We start from the raw sequence: 21,782 nt of genomic DNA, 5'->3' as shown, positions 1-21,782 counted from the left end.
GTGTGTGTGTGTGTGTGTGTGTGTGTGTGTGTGTGTGTGTGTGTGTGTGTGTGTGTGTGTGTGTGTGTGTGTGTGTGTGTGTGTGTGTGTGTGTGTGTGTGTGTGTGTGTGTGTGTGTACTGTATATTCCCCACAATGTGCCAAAGTATTAGTATTCTATTTGAGCATATTATGAAACATACATGTGAAATAATATTTTCTCAGCTTGGCAACAGAATAAGCTTAAATTCCCAGAACTGTGTAGCATTACAAATCGACAGAGAGAAGTCACACATACTGTAGATAGACTAATAAGAGAGAACTGTTTGGACAATAAATTGAGGAAACAGGAGCTATAAGACGAACAGTAGATCATTTTATTTTCTCGCATGCGGCAGGCAGAGAACAAAGAAAAGCGGGCTGTAGGATACCATTTCAGGGGTCGGAGGTCGGACGGGGCTGGAATGCTGCAGGCATTTCCATAAGTTTGGAGGGAAGGTTAATAGCAACCATAAAACTCTAATAGTAGAATATAAACAAGCATGGTTTTGGTACCTGCGTCGTCCAGCGGGCCACCTGTCATTCAAACAGCTAGAATATCTTGTCCCAGTCAGAGCTCACCGTGGGGGGAGCGGACAGGCCAATAGACCTGCCGTAGGCTCAACTACATTTAGCAGCAGTTGGCACTGTATTCTTAAGTGTACCCATATGGTGAATAAACATGGCTGCTCGTATACGTGAAAGGGCTTTTTTCAACCCTTGAGAAAACAGTGTCACGCACCGAACTAAAACAAGAGCTAAAATGTTACACAAGCCCTCCAGAAACAGCAGTAGTAGTTGTCATTTTGACAAGCCGTCTCGTGAGATATAAATAAATGGTCTAAGATATTTCTGGCATGCCATAGCGTGGGACACAACAACACACCTCTCATTTTGGCAAGTTTTATAGAGGGGTCCTTTAGGTTTTCACTGGCAACGTTCCAGTTCTGGTCAGCAGTTTGTTCAAATGCCATAAAATTGCACATGCTTTAATTCTCCTATAGACATATATGCTTTCTTCAATATGTTTTGACAACATGCATGTGACTTTTCTCTGCAAAACAATTGCTTTTGAAAGTTGAAAACTTAAAATATATGGGTTGTCTCAGATTGAAACTAGTTTGTGCTTTTGACTATTTGGTGTTTGCTCACCAAGAATTCCATCCTGGTTTTTCTCAGTGCCAAGGACCTCATTCCCATCCAAGCAGAGTATCACATGACAGACTGGAGTTCCGGTCAGATGTTTGCTGAAAGTCTGAAAAGCACCTGGTTTTTGCATGGACCACTGTTTGGGTTTCCTCTGTGGCTCCTCATTGCAGGGCTACCCTATGGGTCTCTGGTGTAAAAGAAAACAGGGGAAAGCCATACTGGGACCAGTGTGAGAGGGTATGGCACACTTGCTGATTATGGGATCAACAGACATTTCCTGTCACCTCTCTTTGGGTCTAACAGTTAAGAATGGACCAAATGCTCTTGAGACAGAACAATATTATTTTAAGACAGTTTAGGATTTAGAGCAGTACATGTATTTTACTTTGCAATTTACTTAGTTGTCATACCTTTACTTTTTTGTCGTCATATTGTCGATGTTGGGCAGAAACCTTTTATTTCCTTAGTTAATCTTTTTATGTAAGTACAGTACAGTAAGTACTGTATAAATGTAGTTAATCTATACTTTATGGCAGTTTTGTGCAAAAGTAGTGAAAATAGCAGATTTATGGTTGACAACAATCACTGAATGGTTATGGGATGTAAAGACTGACTGAGTCCCTGGTTTGATTCCCGGGCCGGCTGGACCATTTGCTACATGTCACTCCCTTCTCTCTCTCCCAGTTTCCTGTCTCTTTTACTATCAATAAAGGCTCTCTCTCTCTCTCTCTCTCTCTCTCTCTCTCTCTCTCTCTCTCTCTCTCTATATATATATATATATATATATATATATATATATATATATATATATAAAAATAAAAGTAATAAAAGTATTTAAAATATTTTGTCACAAATTAATACATATTTCGATCCACTGGAACACAGGTTTCAGGCTTCGACCTGTGAGCGACAATATTGCATTTTTGTCATAAAAACATTGTGCAACAAATCATTTTGGCTAAGACTATCGAACGCATGCTTGGGCCTCAGAATGAATTGATGGAATTGTGAGTGTGGAGGGAGAGACTTATTTTGCTCCTAATTGAGCCACAAGGTTTTGTTTTGTCAGGATATTTTGAGCCAAATGGAGTCAGATTCCCACAGGTCTCCTGGGACGAGAGAGGTCTAGGACCCATGGAAGCCAGCAGTGTCCTTCTCCTAATCCCTGTCATTATCCCCACTATTACACTGCCAACCACTGGCCTCTCATCAGTCTATTCCTCTGCTCTAAGGATGGGAGGTTTAACTGCTTTCTACCTCCTCTTTCATCTGCCTTTTCTCTTCTCTTTCTTCGTTTTTCTCCCGTGTATTGTTTCCTGTATTTTAGTTGAGGTTTCCTTCCTCAGCTTTCCACTGTGCAAGCCTGCAGATATTTCCATACATTTACTCTCCTGCAGACTTTATCTTGATACATTGCCATTGTCTCGCAGCAAGTCTTTGAATTAGTTAAAAATCACCCGAGTGGTGCAACTCCCCCCCCCCCCCCCCCTCTCTCTCTCATTAGCAGGCAACAGTGCAACACTATCTCTCTCTCTCACAGAGAGCCACTTTTGTCCCTACTGGTACTCTAAAGATTGGGACATAGTCACATAGTGACTGTTCCTTGGAGTGGTTGCACCACTCAAAAATGAAACGGCGGGAGAATCTTCCACATGACATATTATCTATGTAGGCACAGATTTGACCTATTTTTACTGCACTCTAAAAACAACCGATGCTATTTATGTATTCTTGCAAAAAGAACAATATTTATGTTACCAGCCAATCATCCTGTCTCTTAGACAAATAGCTTACCTTAAGCAGCTATAAAACAAAAAGTTTGACAGAAGTATCTCAGTTGGAGAAGACAAACTGTCCTATTATAGCACATCCTGTGGGGGCCTGCTGTTTTGTCCATTGACAGGGAGCATAGTGGACATAGGATGGGGTGCGGGGGTGGTCCGGGGTCCTGAGTAAGAAGAGGGGAAACACCTTGTGACCCTCCTGTTCCTGACATAGCTTCTGGAGGCATGGACACAACAAGGATGCTGTAGTATACAGCGAGACAGCTGCCTCCATGTGGATATATTAAATGGTGTTTTCCCATATTTATTTTCCTGGATACAGGGCCACAAATGTGGTGTTATAAAAAAATCACACCCTCTAAGGGTAAAGAACCCTTTAGAGGCAACGGGAGCTACGATTCTATTCAGATACATGTGTGCATACGTGTGTGTGCGACTGTGTGTGCACACGCGTGCTTGCATGCGTGCATGTACGTGTGTGTGTGTGTGCGTGTGTGTGCATGTGTTTCTTTGGATAATTGCCGCCCCCGGGGACAGACATGCAATAAGGAAGGTAGATAAGTGATAAATAAACAAACAAAACTTTGTTTCTCGTGGCAACAACAATAATGTTCTTGGGAACATCTTAAAGTTTTGCTCTGGCCACCCTTTGTTTAGGTTTTGATACGCACAGCTGCAGCCTTTGTCTATGAGATGCAGACAGTCTGCCTAAGGCCTACTACTGCAGATACATTCTGTGAGATGCAGACAGTCTGCCTAAGGCCTACTACTGCAGATACATTCTGTGAGATGCAGACAGTCTGCCTAAGGCCTACTGCAGATACATTCTGTGAGATGCAGACAGTCTGCCTAAGGCCTACTGCAGATACATTCTATGAGATGCAGACAGTCTGCCTAAGGCCTACTACTGCAGATACATTCTATGAGATGCAGACAGTCTGCCTAAGGCCTACTGCAGATACATTCTGTGAGATGCAGACAGTCTGCCTAAGGCCTACTACTGCAGATACATTCTATGAGATGCAGACAGTCTGCATAAGGCCTACTGCAGATGAGATGCAGACAGTCTGCCTAAGGCCTACTGCTGCAGATACATTCTGTGAGATGCAGTCAGTCTGCATAAGGCCTACTGCAGATACATTCTGTGAGATGCAGACAGTCTGCCTAAGGCCTACTGCAGATACATTCTATGAGATGCAGACAGTCTGCATAAGGCCTACTGCAGATACATTCTGTGAGATGCAGACAGTCTGCATAAGGCCTACTGCAGATGAGATGCAGACAGTCTGCCTAAGGCCTACTACTGCAGATACATTCTGTGCTCTTTTTGAGTCATCCAGGGAAAATCGTCACTTTTATAGACTTCAGAACTCAATTGCCATAAAAGTCTTCATGGAATGATGAATATTGATTTAATAGTTTGTCAAAGTTATAATATCCCATTCAAAATGATACATAACTAAAAAATAAATAATGTGCCTGGTGCCTGGTTATTATTTAGTTCAACTTGAAGCTGGTAACATACAGAAATATACTTTTGTGGTTGGTTAAGCGATATCAAGCAATATACTGTATCTAACCACACTGTATTTTAAAAACAAGATAAAGAAAAAAATTATCTCTTGAATCTTTCACTTCAGTAGTAGTGAAAAGCGTATGCCAAAATATGGTCGCTTTAATAGCAGTGGATTTGCTCATTAAGGTCTACAACAATGGGCCAACCTTATCGACCCAGCCAATTCTTTTTTAATGTAAGGTGCGGTCCTCTTTTCAATTCAATGCTGAGGTGAGGTCATATCAAGACAGGACAGCTGTGGGAAACATATCACTGTTGTTAGTGACTTCATGTTTGAATGGCTAATTAGGCATACAACGTCCTCAGGATATTAAACAGTATTAAAAGACATGGTGATTTCAGGCTCAATGGTACAATACAAGGCAAACTTTGATCTTGTTTTTCATTTTTGTCAAACATTATTTTCATTATTTTTACTTTTTACTAACAAAAATAAAAAATACAGAGTAGCCAGGACAATTGTGTTATCACTTTGACAACCAATAACTTAAAATGTGTGCTGTCCGCCTGTTCAGGGGAGGGAGGAGGTGGGGGGGATAGCGTGTACCTCCACATGCGTTACGCCCCCCTAGTGAGACCTTTCACTGTCGGGTGTAAAGAAGATGTTGGCTTGATGGCCCGGGTATCGGAGGAGACCCGAGGCTTTCTTCACCCTCCCAATGACTGATTGTGGGGGTTAGCAGAGATGGAGTACTTGTAGAGAGGCTGGGGAATTGGGAATTGGCTATACTAAATTGGGACTAGAAGGGGAGAAAATGTTTTTCTTTTATCTTGAAGGGGCATGTTTTGCACTAACAGTCTTTTCATTATGTCTGCCCACGATCTCTGTGATTTATACAGTACGTTTGTTTACCTCAGTCACTGATACTAAAATCTGATATTTTATTTTTATTTTTTCTATGAACCTGTGACCACCCATACTGTTATAAAAAGGAAATAAAAAGATTTTGAAAAGAAAGAAAATGTGTGCTGTCATATTATGTATGAAATACGAAGCACACCTCTTCACCTCAGCATGCATGAGAGGCAGACACACAGACCCTCGGCCAGTTATCAATCTGCCCAGCAGGTGATCTGCTCCTCACACATTTGGGGCTGACGGTGTGTCTTCGGCTCCACGGCACTGCAGTGTGATGCTGTCTGAGACAGCAGAGTCGGTGCCTAGCAACCTGATGTGAAAGGTCAGATGCTGTAGTTCAGCGCAGGTTAGGATTAGGGCTGAAAAGCCTCTACACACCAAACATGAGACGTCAGGTGACATCTCGTGTTTAAAAGTTGCTCCAGAAACATAGGCTGTGAATGGTGCTGAAAAAGCATCCTGTGTATGGTTTGGGTCAAGTGGTCGGTCAAAGCATTAACACTGCCATGGTGAGGGGTTCCATGCAAGTGACGGTTCTGTCCTTTTCTGCTCAGTAGTGCAACGACTGGGGTTTTATTTTCCTCTTGGGCTACCCAGGATAAAAATTATACCAACACCCCCAAATGGTATGAGATGGTAAGTGAAAGTGATAGGCTAATTTATAGAATCATCTACACATATTACAGATGTTCCATTGTATCCATTAGTTGTTCCAGACTAACATAAGCATAAGATGCATATCATTTTAAGAGAGTGTCCTGTGATGTTTTTGAACTTTAGGGGTGTTATCCGCAACTGCATGAGCTGTCAGACTGAACTGACATATTAACCTTGTCCCTGACTCCCTAGGCTGACTCAGGTGACACCCGGCTGTGACCCCCCTCGAGGCCCTGGCAGCCTGGGCGTGATTTGTTGGGCCCGGAGACCCCTGCATTTAAGCCACAAATCAAGTAGGAAAATCTCTGCGTAGCCGGCGGTTTTACACTTCAAACAGCCTCCCAGGTCACAGATTACACTCTCAGACACTTATCTCCTCCTCCAGTCAGTCCTCGGCAATACTAGTATAGGGCTGACATGGGTCCATAACACATGACTATGGTTCCCTATGTTATTGACTCTAGGAAACCTTGTGCCATAACTCACAAATTACACCGTCCCCTGCCTTACAGATGCATTGTGCAAATAAATAAAAAACTCCAGCTGTGCAAAGCATATGATAGTTATAGCTGCCAAACATATGACACCTATAATTTAAATTAGAGGGCTGCATTTTGTGCAGAGATGTAAACACTGCTGCAACTGCATTCCATATGTAAGGGAGGGTTCACTCCCAGAGTAATGTCATCTCTGATATGCCTCAGCTGAAAATTGGTTGACATATGTGATGGGATTACCGTAACATGGTGCTGGTTTCATATGTGATGGGATTACCGTAACATGGTGCTGGTTTCGGTCAGTTTCACTGAGGTTTCCAAGCATTAGGGGCCACAGTGACATAACGGTAGAAGCAGTCATATTACAACAGCAGGGTCATTTCCAACGCAAGATCAAAAGCACTGCCACACAGTAAAATCGATGATGGTTTTACTCTGAGAGTTACAATAATAATTATTATTATTATCGTCAAACAATACAAATGACTCTACAGCAGGCATGGGATTATAATTTATAGCCTATACTGTTGCTTTTCACACTCATCAGTGACAGTCAGAAATGCTCAGCATTTTACTGTAAAATCAACAAATGGAGGATCGACTTCACATTAATATTGTGAAATTTGCATCAGTGTTCAATCTACACATAACACTTGAACAATTAACATGAGGCATTACAAGTTTACAAAGACATTTCCCACACATCTACGCACTATCATACACAGGCATCTGCATTATTTTCTCTTGGCAACCACTATAGGCAATGTTATAAGAAAAGAGGTCTCTTAAAAGACGGTGTAATCTGGCCATCTGTTTCTTATCTACACTCCTTTATTTTTTAAATTGGTGAAGTTATTTGTCTTGTGGATACTGGGCTCCGAAGCAGCAGGCACCCAATCCGCTCCATAGGGATCGAGATAGAGGCACAACCCACCTGTGTGTGTGTGTGTGTGTGTGTGTGTGTGTGTGTGTGTGTGTGTGTGTGTGTGTGTGTGTGTGTGTGTGTGTGTGTGTGTGTGTGTGTGTGTGTGTGTGTGTGTGTGTGTGTGTGTGTGTGTGTGTGTGTGTGCGTGTGTGTGTGAGAGAGAGAGAGAGAGAGGGAGAGAGAGAGAGAGAGAGAGAGAGAGGGAGATAGTGAGAGAAACATTATTCTACTTAGAGAAATAACTTCTTCTGCGGTCTCTATACGTTGTACTTCAGAATTAAGCAGTGGTGGACAGTAATTAACTAAATTTAGCAGATATGCTCGATCACAATTATATATATTAGAATTTGGGGGGGAAATTCCCAAAATGTAATACAGCAATGCATTGATGTTAAATGAAAAAAGAAAATGTACTTTTGAATACTTATTAGTATTAAAAAAAAGTATTTTGAGTATTTAAAAAAGAGTAATAGTATGTATTTTTGTAAAGCAAGTACACCAGTACTTTAACTCAAATACAAATTTGATTGAGTAACTTTCACTTGTAGTTGAGTAATATTTTGACCATGAGTGTTGTTGTGATTTAGTTTGACCACCTGAGTGGTCCCTCATGAGTCTCTATCTAAACCAAAGGGGTGGTGGGTGAGGATCAGCTGAGTCACACATAGCATGCAGAGAACATAATGTCAACACCAGGCCACATTGTACATACATTCTAGTTTATTAGACACAGAGAAATATATAGTATTGACAGCGGACACATGACGTGCCTATAGCAGATATGAAAACGAGGATAAGAACAGAATGAACAGCAACAGAGCTGTACAGCTGTTGATGGCATCGTATCATGGATATCAATATGCTTACTGAGTCAAGCAGAAGTACTGGGAAAGAGTACTTTGTCCACCACTGGACTCAAGTCCAGAGTGACTTGAGTGACGTGCCTATAGCAGAACGAGGATAAGAACAGAATGAACAAGAACAGAACATGTATCTCATATCATTGCGCACAGACTCAGTGTCGAAACACTCATCTATGTAAGCCTTACATAGATGAGTGTTTCGACACTGAGTCAAGCAGAAGTACTGGGAAAGAGTACTTTGTCCACCACTGGACTCAAGTCCAGAGTGACTAGAGTGGTTATACACTTGCGCGAGCACACACGCACGCACGCACGCACGCACGCACGCACGCACGCACGCACGCACGCACGCACGCACGCACGCACACACACACACACACACACACACACACACACACACACACACACACACACACACAGGTTACTACAACCCAAGAATAATCAAATAAATGTGGAAGCCATGTTCCCATTTGCTCAGTAGGAATCATCAATCAAAATACCACAATTTGACTATTAATTAATAAGATAACACCTCATTAATTAAAATTGTTGTTTCTCTAGAGTACCACCGGTGCTCAAAATGGAGTCTGGGACCCCCAGTGGTCCTTGGGGGGTTTACTGGAGGCCCAGAAAAATGGCTGTCTGCCTGTGGCCAAACACATACATTTGGGGATCCTTGCAATGAAAATGTTTGAGAACTAGGCTGGTCTAGACCTCTGCTTTTTCAGCAAGCTTTACACAGCACAGTGACTGCTGGAATTAATTAGCAACTCCCCATTGTCACCACTAGGAGGCACATTTACAATTTTACCTTTCCACACTTCATTGCAGATAAATTGCCGGCTTGTGTCAGTATATTTGAAAGTAGACATAGGCCTACTCAAATACTCAATCATGAGAAAATCGTAATTCACTAGCCTATTACAAATTGTTTGAAATGTTGCCTTTCCCTCATTCATTATCCTGAAAACAAATGTAGCTATAAATCACCACAAATCAATCATTAGGTAAAGACGAAAAACAGTGTGAATCGCTACTTAACTTATGTGATGGCAAAAGAAAAATATAGGCTATATTTCCTTGTGGTAAATTAGTGGTTATAACTGCTAGGTAAGTGGCGTGAAGAAAGCATAGCCAAATCAAATTACCAAATGATGTGTGCAAAGTAAGCTATAATTTATCATAACAAACTATTCGAGATTATTTGAAGTAGGGCCTATACAAACACCTTTTTATCTACAAGGATTTATGAAACTTGATCCAGTGATCAAAAGGTTGCTGGAGGGTTGAAAGTGTGTGACGTTAATGGTTTCAGTTGTTGTTGATCACCTCGAAGCTCACACGACTGCCGTCGCCAATTCAGAGGTGCTTTAACTAATACGTTTTATTTCCTCTTTATTGTCTTGTTAATTGTCTTGTTTTGAGCTCGTACTGTTCACCGAAACAAAGAATCCTCTGCGGTAAATAATATAGTCTTAAATAGCCTAAATTGAAATTAGGTAGGAGTCTATCCTGTAAAACAGCCTTGCTCAAGTGGCAAGCCTTAAGGCGTCAGCTCTGAATAAACTTTGAATAAGCATTACGCAATATAGGCCTGTAAAGTAAGGTCCCTCACAAAGACATGACCGATGCGAAGTTTCCTTTTGTTTTTGTTTAAACCTGTTTGTTTGCTTGTCCCTTTATCATGGAAATTAATCCCCATACTTGACAATTGATTTCACACATCCCCTGAGCAAGCATTTACATCAATCTAATCATATGAACCAGTTTGGAAATTCACTGTTGATGTAGGCCAATTGTTATCTTGTTTCAGGCCAATATATTAAATATTTTCTTTCATTGGCTTTTTTAAGTGTAAAACGCAGAGTTAAATTTATAGCTCCTCCACAACACAGTGAACACACAAAAAGTGTGGAACCAACATACTGCAGGTTGAGTTTGCACCATTAACACCTTTTTTATGATTGTACAGTAATGCAAATCTGCAAACCTGCTTGTTCAGACATGCTCAGGGCATGATAAAAATCTACCTAAATGATTGACAAATTCATACACTTTAATATATTTACGTGATACTATGAAAAATAGATTTTTCAGATCATTTTCAGAAGGTGTATCAAAATCAGTTGCCAACTTTTTCTTTCTCTTATTGTCTTTTTTTCCGTTCCTCTTTTTTGTTTTCCATAAAAGAAAATATGTATACCATATCATAATGTTTGTGTAGCAATTTATAACCTGTTCTCAATAAAAAACGTATTTGACAAAAAATTAATTAGTTGTCAACTCAGCTACGGTTGAATTAGACATGATGTGAGTTAGTATAGCCTAATGCCAGCAAATACAGTCAGTCAGTGGGTAGTATCTGAACAGCATAGGGCCGGCTATTGCATGACTGTATGTCATCCCAGGCTCCCTCCCAGCAGCCACTGCCAGTGAGCCATGGTGTGTGCTAAAGAGGTGAGAGAGGAGGAGGAGGGGGATGTGAGACAAAAAGTGTTTTAATGGGGGAGGGGGTCGTCCTGGGAGGGGACTAGGGGGTGTGGAGGGCCGAGTTTAAAAAGGCAGGCAGCAGCACCAGTCCTCACTCTCACATGCATTCTGTGCTCTCAACGTAAATCCATTAAAACTCACAACTGTAACTGCTTTGTAGTCTCGGTTTGCACTGACATTTCGTTTGCTTCTTGTGGACAACTGAAGCCTTGGGATTTTACTCTGAAAACAAAGGAAACTACTTGTTGTGCCTTTTCTGCTACAACTCAACTCCAGCAATGGAAGCCACCACTATGGAATATGGAGATAACTATGACTATGACTATGACGACAACGAGACTGTATGTGACTTCTCTGAGTGGGAACCTTCCTACTCCCTCATCCCTGTTCTCTACATGCTCATCTTCATCCTGGGCCTCTCAGGCAACGGCGTTGTCATCTTCACTGTCTGGAGGTCAAAATCCAAGCGTAGGGCAGCAGATGTCTACATTGGCAACCTGGCTCTGGCTGATCTTACCTTTGTTATTACCCTACCTCTGTGGGCCGTGTATACCGCCCTGGGCTACCACTGGCCTTTTGGCGTTGCTCTGTGCAAGATCAGCAGTTACGTTGTTCTGGTGAACATGTATGCCAGTGTGTTCTGCCTCACCTGCCTGAGCTTTGACCGATACCTGGCGATCGTCCACTCTCTGTCCAGCACCAGGCTTCGTTCAAGGGGGACCATGCTGGCCTCATTGGGAGCGATTTGGCTCCTGTCTGGAGTGCTCGCTGTGCCCACGCTGTTGTTTCGCAAAACGGTCACAGATCCAAACAGCAACCGCACGATGTGCGCCATGGACTTCAGTCTGGTCACTGTGAACCGGAGGCATGAGTACTGGTGGATCGCAGGGCTCAGCCTCTCCTCCTCTTTCCTGGGCTTCCTGATGCCTTTCCTGGCAATGACCATCTTCTACTGCTTCATCGGCTGCACTGTCACCCGCCACTTCAACAACCTGCGCAAGGAGGACCAGAAGAAGAAGCGTCTGCTGAAGATCATCACCACCCTGGTGGTGGTGTTTGCCTTCTGCTGGACACCCTTTCACGTGCTGAAGAGCATGGATGCTCTGTCCTACCTCGACCTGGCCCCCGGCTCCTGCATGTTCCTTCGCTTCCTCCTGCTCGCCCACCCCTACGCCACCTGCTTGGCCTACGTCAACAGCTGCCTCAACCCATTCTTGTATGCTTTCTTTGACCTGCGCTTTCGTTCCCAATGTCTGGGCCTGCTCAACCTGAAGAAAGCAATGCATGGTCAGATGAGCTCCATTTCATCCACGCTCAGCGCCCAGACTCAGAAGTCAGAGATACAGTCTCTGGCCACCAAGGTGTAGGAGTGGATGGTGGAGATAGGTGGAGCAAGAGCTGCTGGACGGTTTCTGTCTCTCGCACTATTGGAACATTTAAAAGACACAAAAAATACAGACTTTATGTGTAGCTGATAAGACATGAATGATGAGATGATGAACTATGAAATGTCACTGCTCACCGTTGTGAGTTTCTTTATGTTTTCCTTTATTGCTGATGTATAGCTATGAGATGGGTGGGAGCTCTGCGTGTGTTTAGGCGGAGAGACTCAAATTGCTGGACTTTAAACCGGGAGCCAGCTGGCTGAGCTCCTTGGTTGCTTTTCACCCCCTCAAATGTACTGCAAAACCTTATCTTTGAACTATGATGGACTATGGGTGACCAGAACTATGTTTGTAACCACACACATGCATATTTTTTAATTGTGAGTTGATGACACATATTGGTCCTGTATTACCGTAACTGTAAATCTGTTTACACTGGGTAAACCATAAAGTTGTACAGTATTTTCATACCATATCTTTTTTCAAATCTATTGTTTTGTTTTGGAAGCACTTGTTAAATAACAGATTAAAAAATACACCCCAAAAAAAGACCTGCCTTGCTTGTGTGAATGGCTGTATCTACTATCTTCCTTAAGCTTGTTTGTGAGGTAGAGGTGCTGGGGAGCGAGGGAGGGGGGGTGTAAGAGTAAAGGTGTTGCAGCTTAATTATATAGTTTGTGGAGGAGACGAGGGCAGACAGGCAGATGGCTGTTGACAAATGTTGTCGGGGAAGTAGAAGGGATTGGGGGTGAGTGGGTGGCTGATGGGGGGGATTCACAATGTAGCCCTGACACTAAAAGTAAGAAATGAACTCAATAATTGTTTCTGTTTGATGTATATATTTTATTTTTATGACAATGTTGTAACTAACTACTGTATTAAAGATGTGTTCTAGGAACCCAAATGTGTATGTTTCTCGTGTGTGTGTGTGTGTGTGTGTGTGTGTGTGTGTGTGTGTGTGTGTGTGTGTGTGTGTGTGTGTGTGTGTGTGTGTGTGTGTGTGTGTGTGTGTGTGTGTGAGAGAGAGAGAGAGAGAGAGAAAGCAAGTCAAATAAAAACAAATGAAAACATAGGTTGTTTTAAACATCTCAAAAACATTTATCAAGGTTTGGGGGAAAATAGGATTGTGAAAACAATGCGTTGCAACTCTTAACTCCATTTTAATATTCATGAAAAGGTCTGTACGTGGCTCTAGAAATTCACAACAATTTGCAGCAGTGTCTTGCCCCTTTTTATTCATCATGGAGCATGTTTACATTAGTTTCACTGGAGAGCGTTTAATTGCTCCATCCTGTTATTTCTGTGATAAAGATCACCCAGAGGGGCCAGAGCTTTGGTATGAATGCCTTGCATTTGGTTTACACCTAGAGACTAATAGATCTCTAATCTCTATTCATTCACAACCACCATCCAGACTGTAACCGGATTATGCAAACCAACAGATAGTCACCCAGGAAGAGTGTGTATTGAAAACTCACCTGGACCTGCCTAGTACCTTCTGGCACAATAGGTCTCTGTCTACCTTTGGAAGGTTGAAAATGTTTTTCATCAAAATTCAGGTTTTAATGTTAGAAAATGTGGAAAAATAAATAAGATGACAAAAGACGTTGGTGTTATCAAAGCACGTTAAGGGGCACTCGTCCTTAAAAAATCACACCCGTGTGAACTGAGTGGTGTAAGGTTTTATATAGCATGATCAGCTGTGGTCTGACGTAATGTCTGACGTAATGAAATCATTATTATTATATAAGGTAAGGTATTATATAGCCTGATCAGCTCTGATCTGACGTAATGAAATCACACCCGGATGTGATTTCACAACTGGCCTTTTTTGTGCAGAAAAAATGACCATGGTTGCTACGGTCATCCAGTTCACCCGGGTGTGATTTAATTACGTCAGAAAATATTTTGAACATAGCAACCATGCTCATTTTTTTCTGCACACAAAAGCCAGTTGTAGGAGTGGTTTACACCACTCAAAAAAATAACCTAACCTAACTCTGTACTTCAGACAATTTGGTTGTATAAAATTGAAAAGTACAGGGACAAGTGAAACGATTTCAGAGAGGAATGGTTTCAGAACTGTTTCAACATGTATTCCGATCTATCTATCTATCTATATATAATATATTGACAAAAACAATACTGTCTGCACCATGGTCAGTTCCGCCTTAACAGCATTGCAGCCAATATTACCAGTAGGCCTACCTCTGGAATCTGGACGGGTTTATCTATCCACAGGAGGCAGGGCCAACCGCCCACATGTTCAATGAATAATGGGGTCATTACCAATGAGTGACTCTTCTGAGGGATTCTTTGATATAACAGTAATGAGCTCTGTTGGACATAATTACTGTTTAGCGGTAGTGGCGGTGGTATAGAGACTGAGAGAGAGGGGGGGGGTTCTAAACCTGGCAGAAATCGGGCTACTGAACAAGTCAATATTTGTCCCTGTTGACAAGAGATTGCCGTTAGAGCGGTTGTAAGGGTGAGGGGGGAGGCTGTGAGGCGGTGATGCTATTTGGTCGAGGAGGATGGGTGAGGGGGTATAGGGGATTATGCAGATGCCCAAACACAGTGATGATAGAGTGGAGGACTTTTGCACAAATCGCAGTTGAGCAAAGGAGAAATGAATTAGCATGGGCACCAAAAGTGTATGGATCATAGTTGTACAGGACAGGTTAATCCTGCACATTCCAGAAACCAACAACAGATGTGAAATGCTGAGAATGTTCAGGCAACGTGGTTCAGCTTTTCTTCATACAGATCATATGTTACTCATTGGCTATCGTGGAGAACAGAAGAGATCTGACAGCGGTGGGGCTTAACTTAAATCACGCATGACTGCAACACTGATGTACACAACAGCTTCAGCGTGTTTGTCCCATACAGGAAAAACTGACAGAGTGGCTTTAGTGGTGGGAGAAACCATCCTGTAACTCAAAGGCCACTTACAGGTTTAATCCTTGCAGCCCCCAATTTGGCCATCATCACTCATGAGGTATTTTCAAATGTATTTGAAAATACACAGCAACAGCAAGTTGCCCTGGATTACAGAAAACGGTATAAGGCAAACTAACTAGAGTGTACTTCAGTTTATGCATCATTTGGCTGATGCTAGTGATAAGTAATAGTTAATTGATAATATGACAGATAGAGTGGAGTCAATCATGCATGGAGGACTGACCAGACTTGTTGTTATTGAGATAAGTTGTGCTGACAGCTTGTCCAATGGTGTTAGCCAGTAAGACCGCTTTGGACTAACTCAACCAGAAGGCCAGCAGACCAAGGCACTGAGAGGGTGCATGGAGGCCACAGCCAATTGAAAAAGAAAACAATGGTACAAGCTCATCAATTATTTCTGTGCTTGTGTGTGGCCTGTTTGTTGTAGGTCTTTGGGTGTGACTAGGTTGTGCGCAGCTAGAGCGAGGTGTGTGTATGTGTGTGTGTGTGTGTGTGTGTGTGTGTGTGTGTGTGTGTGTGTGTGTGTGTGTGCGTGCGTGCGTGCGTGCGTGCGTGTGTGTGACTGTGTGTGCGTGCGTGCATGCGTGCGTGCGTGTGTGTGTGGTTGCGAAAGGGGTTGAGCTTCCTTAAGTATTTTCATAAAGAAATTGGGCATGTTAAGCCCTTGGGCCCTTCAAAACTATTTTAGTACCTGCTTGATTAACTCATCCATTAGTGTATGAGGGTTTTGTGTGTGTGTGTGTGTGTGTGTGTGTGTGTGTGTGTGTGTGTGTGTGTGTGTGCGTGCGTGCGTGCGTGCGTGCGTGCGTGCGTGCGTGCGTGCGTGCGTGCGTGCGTGTGTGCGTGCGTGCGTGCGTGCGTGCGTGCGTGCACAAGTTAAGGGGGTTGAGCTTCCTTAAGTATTTTCATAAAGAAATTGGGCATGTTAAGCCCTTGGGCCCTTCAAAACTATTTTAGTACCTGCTTGAGTAACTCATCCATTAGTGTATGAGAGTTTCTTTTTTTGATTGGGATATTCTTATCAACTGCCACACAGCTGTCAAACTATGCCAAGACGAAATAAAAAAATAAAATAAACACCCTGTAGGTAACACACTTTAAAGATGCGATCTCTGGAAGTTATATAATTGCTTGTGTGTGTGTGTGTGTGTGTGTGTGTGTGTGTGTGTGTGTGTGTGTGTGTGTGTGTGTGTGTGTGTGTGTGTGTGTGTGTGTGTGTGTGTGTGTGTGTGTGTGTGTGTGTGTGTGTGTGTGTGTGTGTTTTTTTTTTGTTTTTTTTTAGTTTAGCCTCAAGTTGTAAAGAAATGTAGCAATTTCTCTGGAATTTAACTCTAATCAATCTTAATCTGAACTCACAATCTAGTCACACCACATTTGGAGGCATGTCATGCCCAAACAAAAGTTCAGCATTTAATTTTAACCTCTGGAACTGCCACACAGTACAATGTAGTAGGAGTAATAATGTAAAACATCAAAACGTCAATTTGGCATTGATTGATTGCCTTGTGACACGCTCCATATATGGCCGTCACCATAATTATATGAAGATCACGACACTGACCTCATCAAACCCTGGATAGCCATACATGGAGAAGACTGGATCATCACCTAGATCTGCATATATGGAGCCGGCCAGCGAACTTACATCTGACCTCAAACCTCAAACCCTTAGATCTCCATATATGGAGCTGACCTGTTCTGACCTTCCATATGTGGATCTTACCTCATCAAACCCTGTACACTCAAGACACGCTCCATATATGGCCAGACCTCATCAAACCCTGTACACTCGAGACACTGCCCCCACTGCCACCCTTAGATCTCCATATATGGAGCTGACCTGTTCTGACATTCCATTGCGTTGATCTGACCTCATCAAACCCTGTACACTGAAGACACGCTCCATATATGGCCAGTACATAATTCATTCCATATGTTGATCTGACCCCCCCATGCCAAAGTGCCAGCGCTTACCCAGCAGTCTGCCGTCACACGTGTGTGTGTGTGTGTGTGTGTGCGTGCGTGCGTGCGTGCGTGCGTGCGTGCGTGCGTGGGGATTTAGCTGGACAGGCAAGTCAGGCATACTTTACTCCAATACAAACCCCAATCCCTATCCCAGATTGTAAAATGAAACACATTGAAACCAGCAGACACAGGTGCATGTGTTGTCATCAGTGTGAGCTGCCACACCCAAATGGGACATGAACACCCTACAACTCAACCAAAACACAACTGCTAGCCTTAGATCTCCCTGCTGTCCCATCCCACCCAAGCAGCAACAAATGTACTCTATTGTGAGTGTGTTTGTGTGTGCGCGTGCGTGTGTGCGTGCATGTGTGTGTGTTCATATGCACGCGTAAACAGAGATCACATTCCACAGCCTGTCAACACTAACCTACTTTCTCTCCAGCATTCGTCCACCTGTTGCAAGGCTGCAACGCACGCACGCACGCACGCACGCACGCACGCACGCACGCACGCACGCACGCACGCACACACACACACACACACACACCCACACACACACACACACACACACACACACAGACAGACAGACACACACAATGAAGTATAACAAATGAGGCTTAAACTTCCATTTATACATCTCTTTCCCTCTCTCTCTGTACACACACGGAAACACCTACTCCCACACACAAACACCTATGCACACACACACACACACACACACACACACACACACACACACACACACACACACACACACACACACACACACACACACACACACACACACACACACACACACACACACACACACACACACACACACACACACACACAGTCACACACAGCCACACACACACGTACACAATCACCTATACATACAATCAGCTCCTCGGGCAAATAATCAGTCTCAAAACAAACAGCATTAGTTGAAGGGCACGCTACACAAAAGACCCAGTTAGCGAAAGTATCCGTCCATACAATCCACCCATTAGTCAGGTCACAGAGCAATTAGATTGCACTTAGATACGACACAGAGCCATAAGCTGTGAGAACAGGGCCGCAAAGACTCCCCTCTCTCTTCCTTACAGCTCTTCTTCTGAGAGATCAAAGACCAGGGGTGTCATGCTTACTGTGCAGACTTGCTTCTTACCTATGAGGCTGGAACATAAAAGAGCCTGCCAGAGCCTAAAATCAAGGAAGAAGAAGGATTGGGGTGGTCAGTGAAGCACATTTGTTCTTGTTCATCAGGGAACGTGTGTGTGTGTGTGTGTGTGTGTGTGTGTGTGTGTGTGTGTGTGTGTGTGTGTGTGTGTGTGTGTGTGTGTGTGTGTGTGTGTGTGTGTGTGTGTGTGTGTGTGTGTGCGCGTGTGCGCGTGTGCGTGTGTGCGTGTGTGTGTGTGTGTGTGTGTGTGTGTGTGTGTGTGTGTGTGTGTGTGTGCGTGCATAGGTGTGATGTTTTGCCTTGCGGTTTTGAGTCAGGGCTGGTAGGCTGGTATATACCAATTGTATATACATTATAAAACCCTGGATCATGCATGGATGTGCACAGGTCGAAATTAACAATAATCCTCACAACACTCGGAATGAAATATGAGCAGGGGAAAGTTCTCAGTAGATGAAGAGATATATGGCAGCGATTCTAGGTTTTTGTTTCTCACAGCCTTTTCTTTTACACTATCTTGAAATATCACCTCTAATGTCTCTTATTATGACATTTTTTATATATTATATTGGTATTCTATCACTAACCAAATGTGCTGCTGCCTTGACCAGGTCATTCTTGTGAATACAATCTACCATTTTACCGGGTTTATGCTAGATGAGACTAGATCAGACCTTTTTTGTTTTGTTTATGTAATATAAGAATTAAATCATCTTAACTGAGGACAATACATTATAGGTTGATCTGGAGACATATGACCGTGTTATAAAACGGCTACAAACTGCCTGACATTTGGAGTCTTAAATTAATATGTATGCACACACTTGCAAATATGATGCTGGTGTTGGTGTGCACACCTGCAGCTGCATACTAATGTTTCTCTAAACATCATCACTATCACATATGCTACCTTATTGTATCTTTATTTGTTTTATTTAATCTGTTCTATGCCTTTTCATTTGCTCTCACACTACCGCTGTCCTCTCTCTTCTCACGGAATATACAAAAATGGAGTGCGCACAGAAAAAAATACATTTCACCCACTTTCACTTCTTTACACATGTAAACCTGTGATCTGACAAATTCAAAATTGATTCTGATAATGTTTTAACAGCATCATCATCATCAGAAAACAGAAATAGCAGCAGAACAGTATTATGTATAGAATCAGGACATAAATTGTGTCCCAACAAATACTTTCATGAGCATCAGAACAAAGAGGTCATTTGGTGTGCTATACTCATCTTGGAGAGACCAACTCCACTGTGCTGACTGGAGGGATTAGGACTCTCACTGCACCACTTTCAACCTTTCAACCTTTCAACCCTATTTTGGGCATGTGATTATAGGTGAAAAATATTCACGCAGCTGAAGCATGTGTTTCAGTGTTGCCTACAGTGAGTGTACACACCTTTTCCATTGTGCTTGTCTTTATTATGTGACTTTTCTTCCTCACTGATGCATGCCCCTAAAGCGTGAGATCCTTTGATGTTTCAAATGTCCCCTTTCTTGTGTCGTAATGAAGGTAACAAGACAACTCACCCCTTTTCTGTTTTCCTCCCGGAATTTTCCCCAGTGAGGGGTGGGAGAGGCTGGACAGCAGACGGCTGGACTTTGAATTTCTCTAACTATAAACTTTCACGACAGCAGACAGCCTAAGTACAACATATATTTATGAAAAGCTACTACAGTGAAGTCTGTTCACAGAAGTTGTTGTAGGCTATGTGGGGATTATCTGACCAGGTACCATTTGAGTGAGAAAAACCTTACATACTAAATAATACTAAATTGTTTATAGGGTCAATATAAGTAAAATAATATAGCCTTTCCACAGGAGTATCTTTTTATATTTTTCCAAAAAGAATACAAACAGCCAATAGCATATTACAAAGTTATCCCCCTCACTGGGGAAAATTCCGGGAGGAAAAACGGGCAAGCACCGGGGTGAGTTGTCCAGTATTCGTAATGAATAGGTCTGGGTAAATTAGCCACAAGTTAAATAACTCCTTACAGCTAGGGGACTATCAGTCCAAACAAGACGTTGGAACTGTGAGGTTCATTACACTGCAGAACAGGTGTTGGGACTTTATGGGGGAAACGTCTTATCAAACCCTTTTTTATCTCTCCTTATTTTTGTTATTTTCAGGTTCATATCGAAGGATCCCTCTCTGTTTCTTCACCTGAGACTGATTTTAGATAAGTTCATGGCTAAATGCAAGTAGCCTTATTTTAATTTTCATTCTGTGTTGACATGCTGTAGTAGGGGCTTTAAAGCAAAATAACATGATAGCAGAACTAATTCACCAAAACACTCACTCATTCTTATGGTTTCCATCTGTGATGTGAGTCACTCACTCACGCACGCACGCACGCACGCACGCACGCACGCACGCACGCATGCACAAAAAAAATCACACCTGTGTGAAGGGTTAATTCCACCCTTAAATGTCTAGTAAGGATGGACTTGGTTTGCCTTGGCTTATTTACAATAGTATTTAGATGGTAATTTTCATTTGCCACATTTTAAATAGTTAAATCCGGTCTTTCAAATGGGCCTCCGAATACACCCCTCCCTTAATTGTTATTCATTGTTGTGCAGGGTCATGCTCAAACCTATCCCACCCAACTGTACACAAACCCGATCTGTTTGGGTGAGGGAGCGGATTTCAGCCAGCTGAACAAATGCATAAGAGGATATACAGTAAACCACAAGGATTGGCGGTAAACCCCTCACATATGGTACTGGCACACTATAGTGTACGTCTTGATACATCTTTACATGTCTATATTCTTCTTTCTGTCTTCTGAGTTAAATTAACACAGAGGATTTTATTGTGCAATGTCATTGTCATTCTTATCTTGTTGAAACAAACAGGGTGTGACCTAACCCTAACCCTAACTCACAGATTTCCTCTTTCATATTGCCAAAACACAAAACCAGTTTCTCTGAAACTGTTTTAAAAGTAGACGATGGCAGCCAAAATGTATCTGGGAAAACCAAAGCCTTACATTGCACAGATGAAATGTTGAAATGAAAACCACTATGTAACCAATATAGCAAATCAAGGATGCTATAGTGAAGTGAAATGTAGGCCTACATATTATTTTAATGAATTTCCAAACCTTCTAATTCAAGAAAAGACCCTGGGGACCTGGTACATAGTGCATACTAATTAACACTGGTTCGGGTGGATATCGTTAGGCGAGAGGCACTGCTTCCGATGACAGCGTGGCTTGGCCAGTCCTGAATGTGCTGGGCCCGTGTCCCCTCCGGATATGGGTGCTCAGCGCTCATCATCACTGAGATACAAAGGTCCTCTTCACAACCTTCTCTATCCCATCCATTGTGGGAGGACTCCCTCGAGCCACACAGCTCCTATGCTTGCTACAGAACTAAATGCATCTCCTGTCATTGGCGGGTCGCTTGTGCCAGTTCAGCTGCTGAATGAACTCAGGTGCTCTGATCTGAGGTAAATGTATTTACT

The 21,782-nt window shown here is 42.7% G+C and overlaps 1 protein-coding gene across 1 annotated transcript; it reads left to right on the top strand.

Annotated features, from left to right (window-relative positions):
* The first annotated feature begins 10,902 nt into the window (after window positions 1–10,902).
* On the top strand, window positions 10,903–12,809 carry aplnra (apelin receptor a). Its single transcript, XM_079516169.1, has one exon. It carries the CDS (start codon window positions 11,097–11,099, stop codon window positions 12,183–12,185), a length of 1,089 nt encoding a protein of 362 aa, XP_079372295.1. The 5' UTR covers window positions 10,903–11,096; the 3' UTR covers window positions 12,186–12,809.
* Window positions 12,810–21,782: the final 8,973 nt, after the last annotated feature.

Source organism: Electrona antarctica (assembly GCF_951216825.1).
Source record: "Electrona antarctica genome assembly, chromosome: 12".
Taxonomy (NCBI): domain Eukaryota; kingdom Metazoa; phylum Chordata; class Actinopteri; order Myctophiformes; family Myctophidae; genus Electrona; species Electrona antarctica.
The sequence above is the reverse complement of the archived record's forward strand: the minus strand, read 5'-3'. Positions and strand labels throughout refer to the sequence as shown.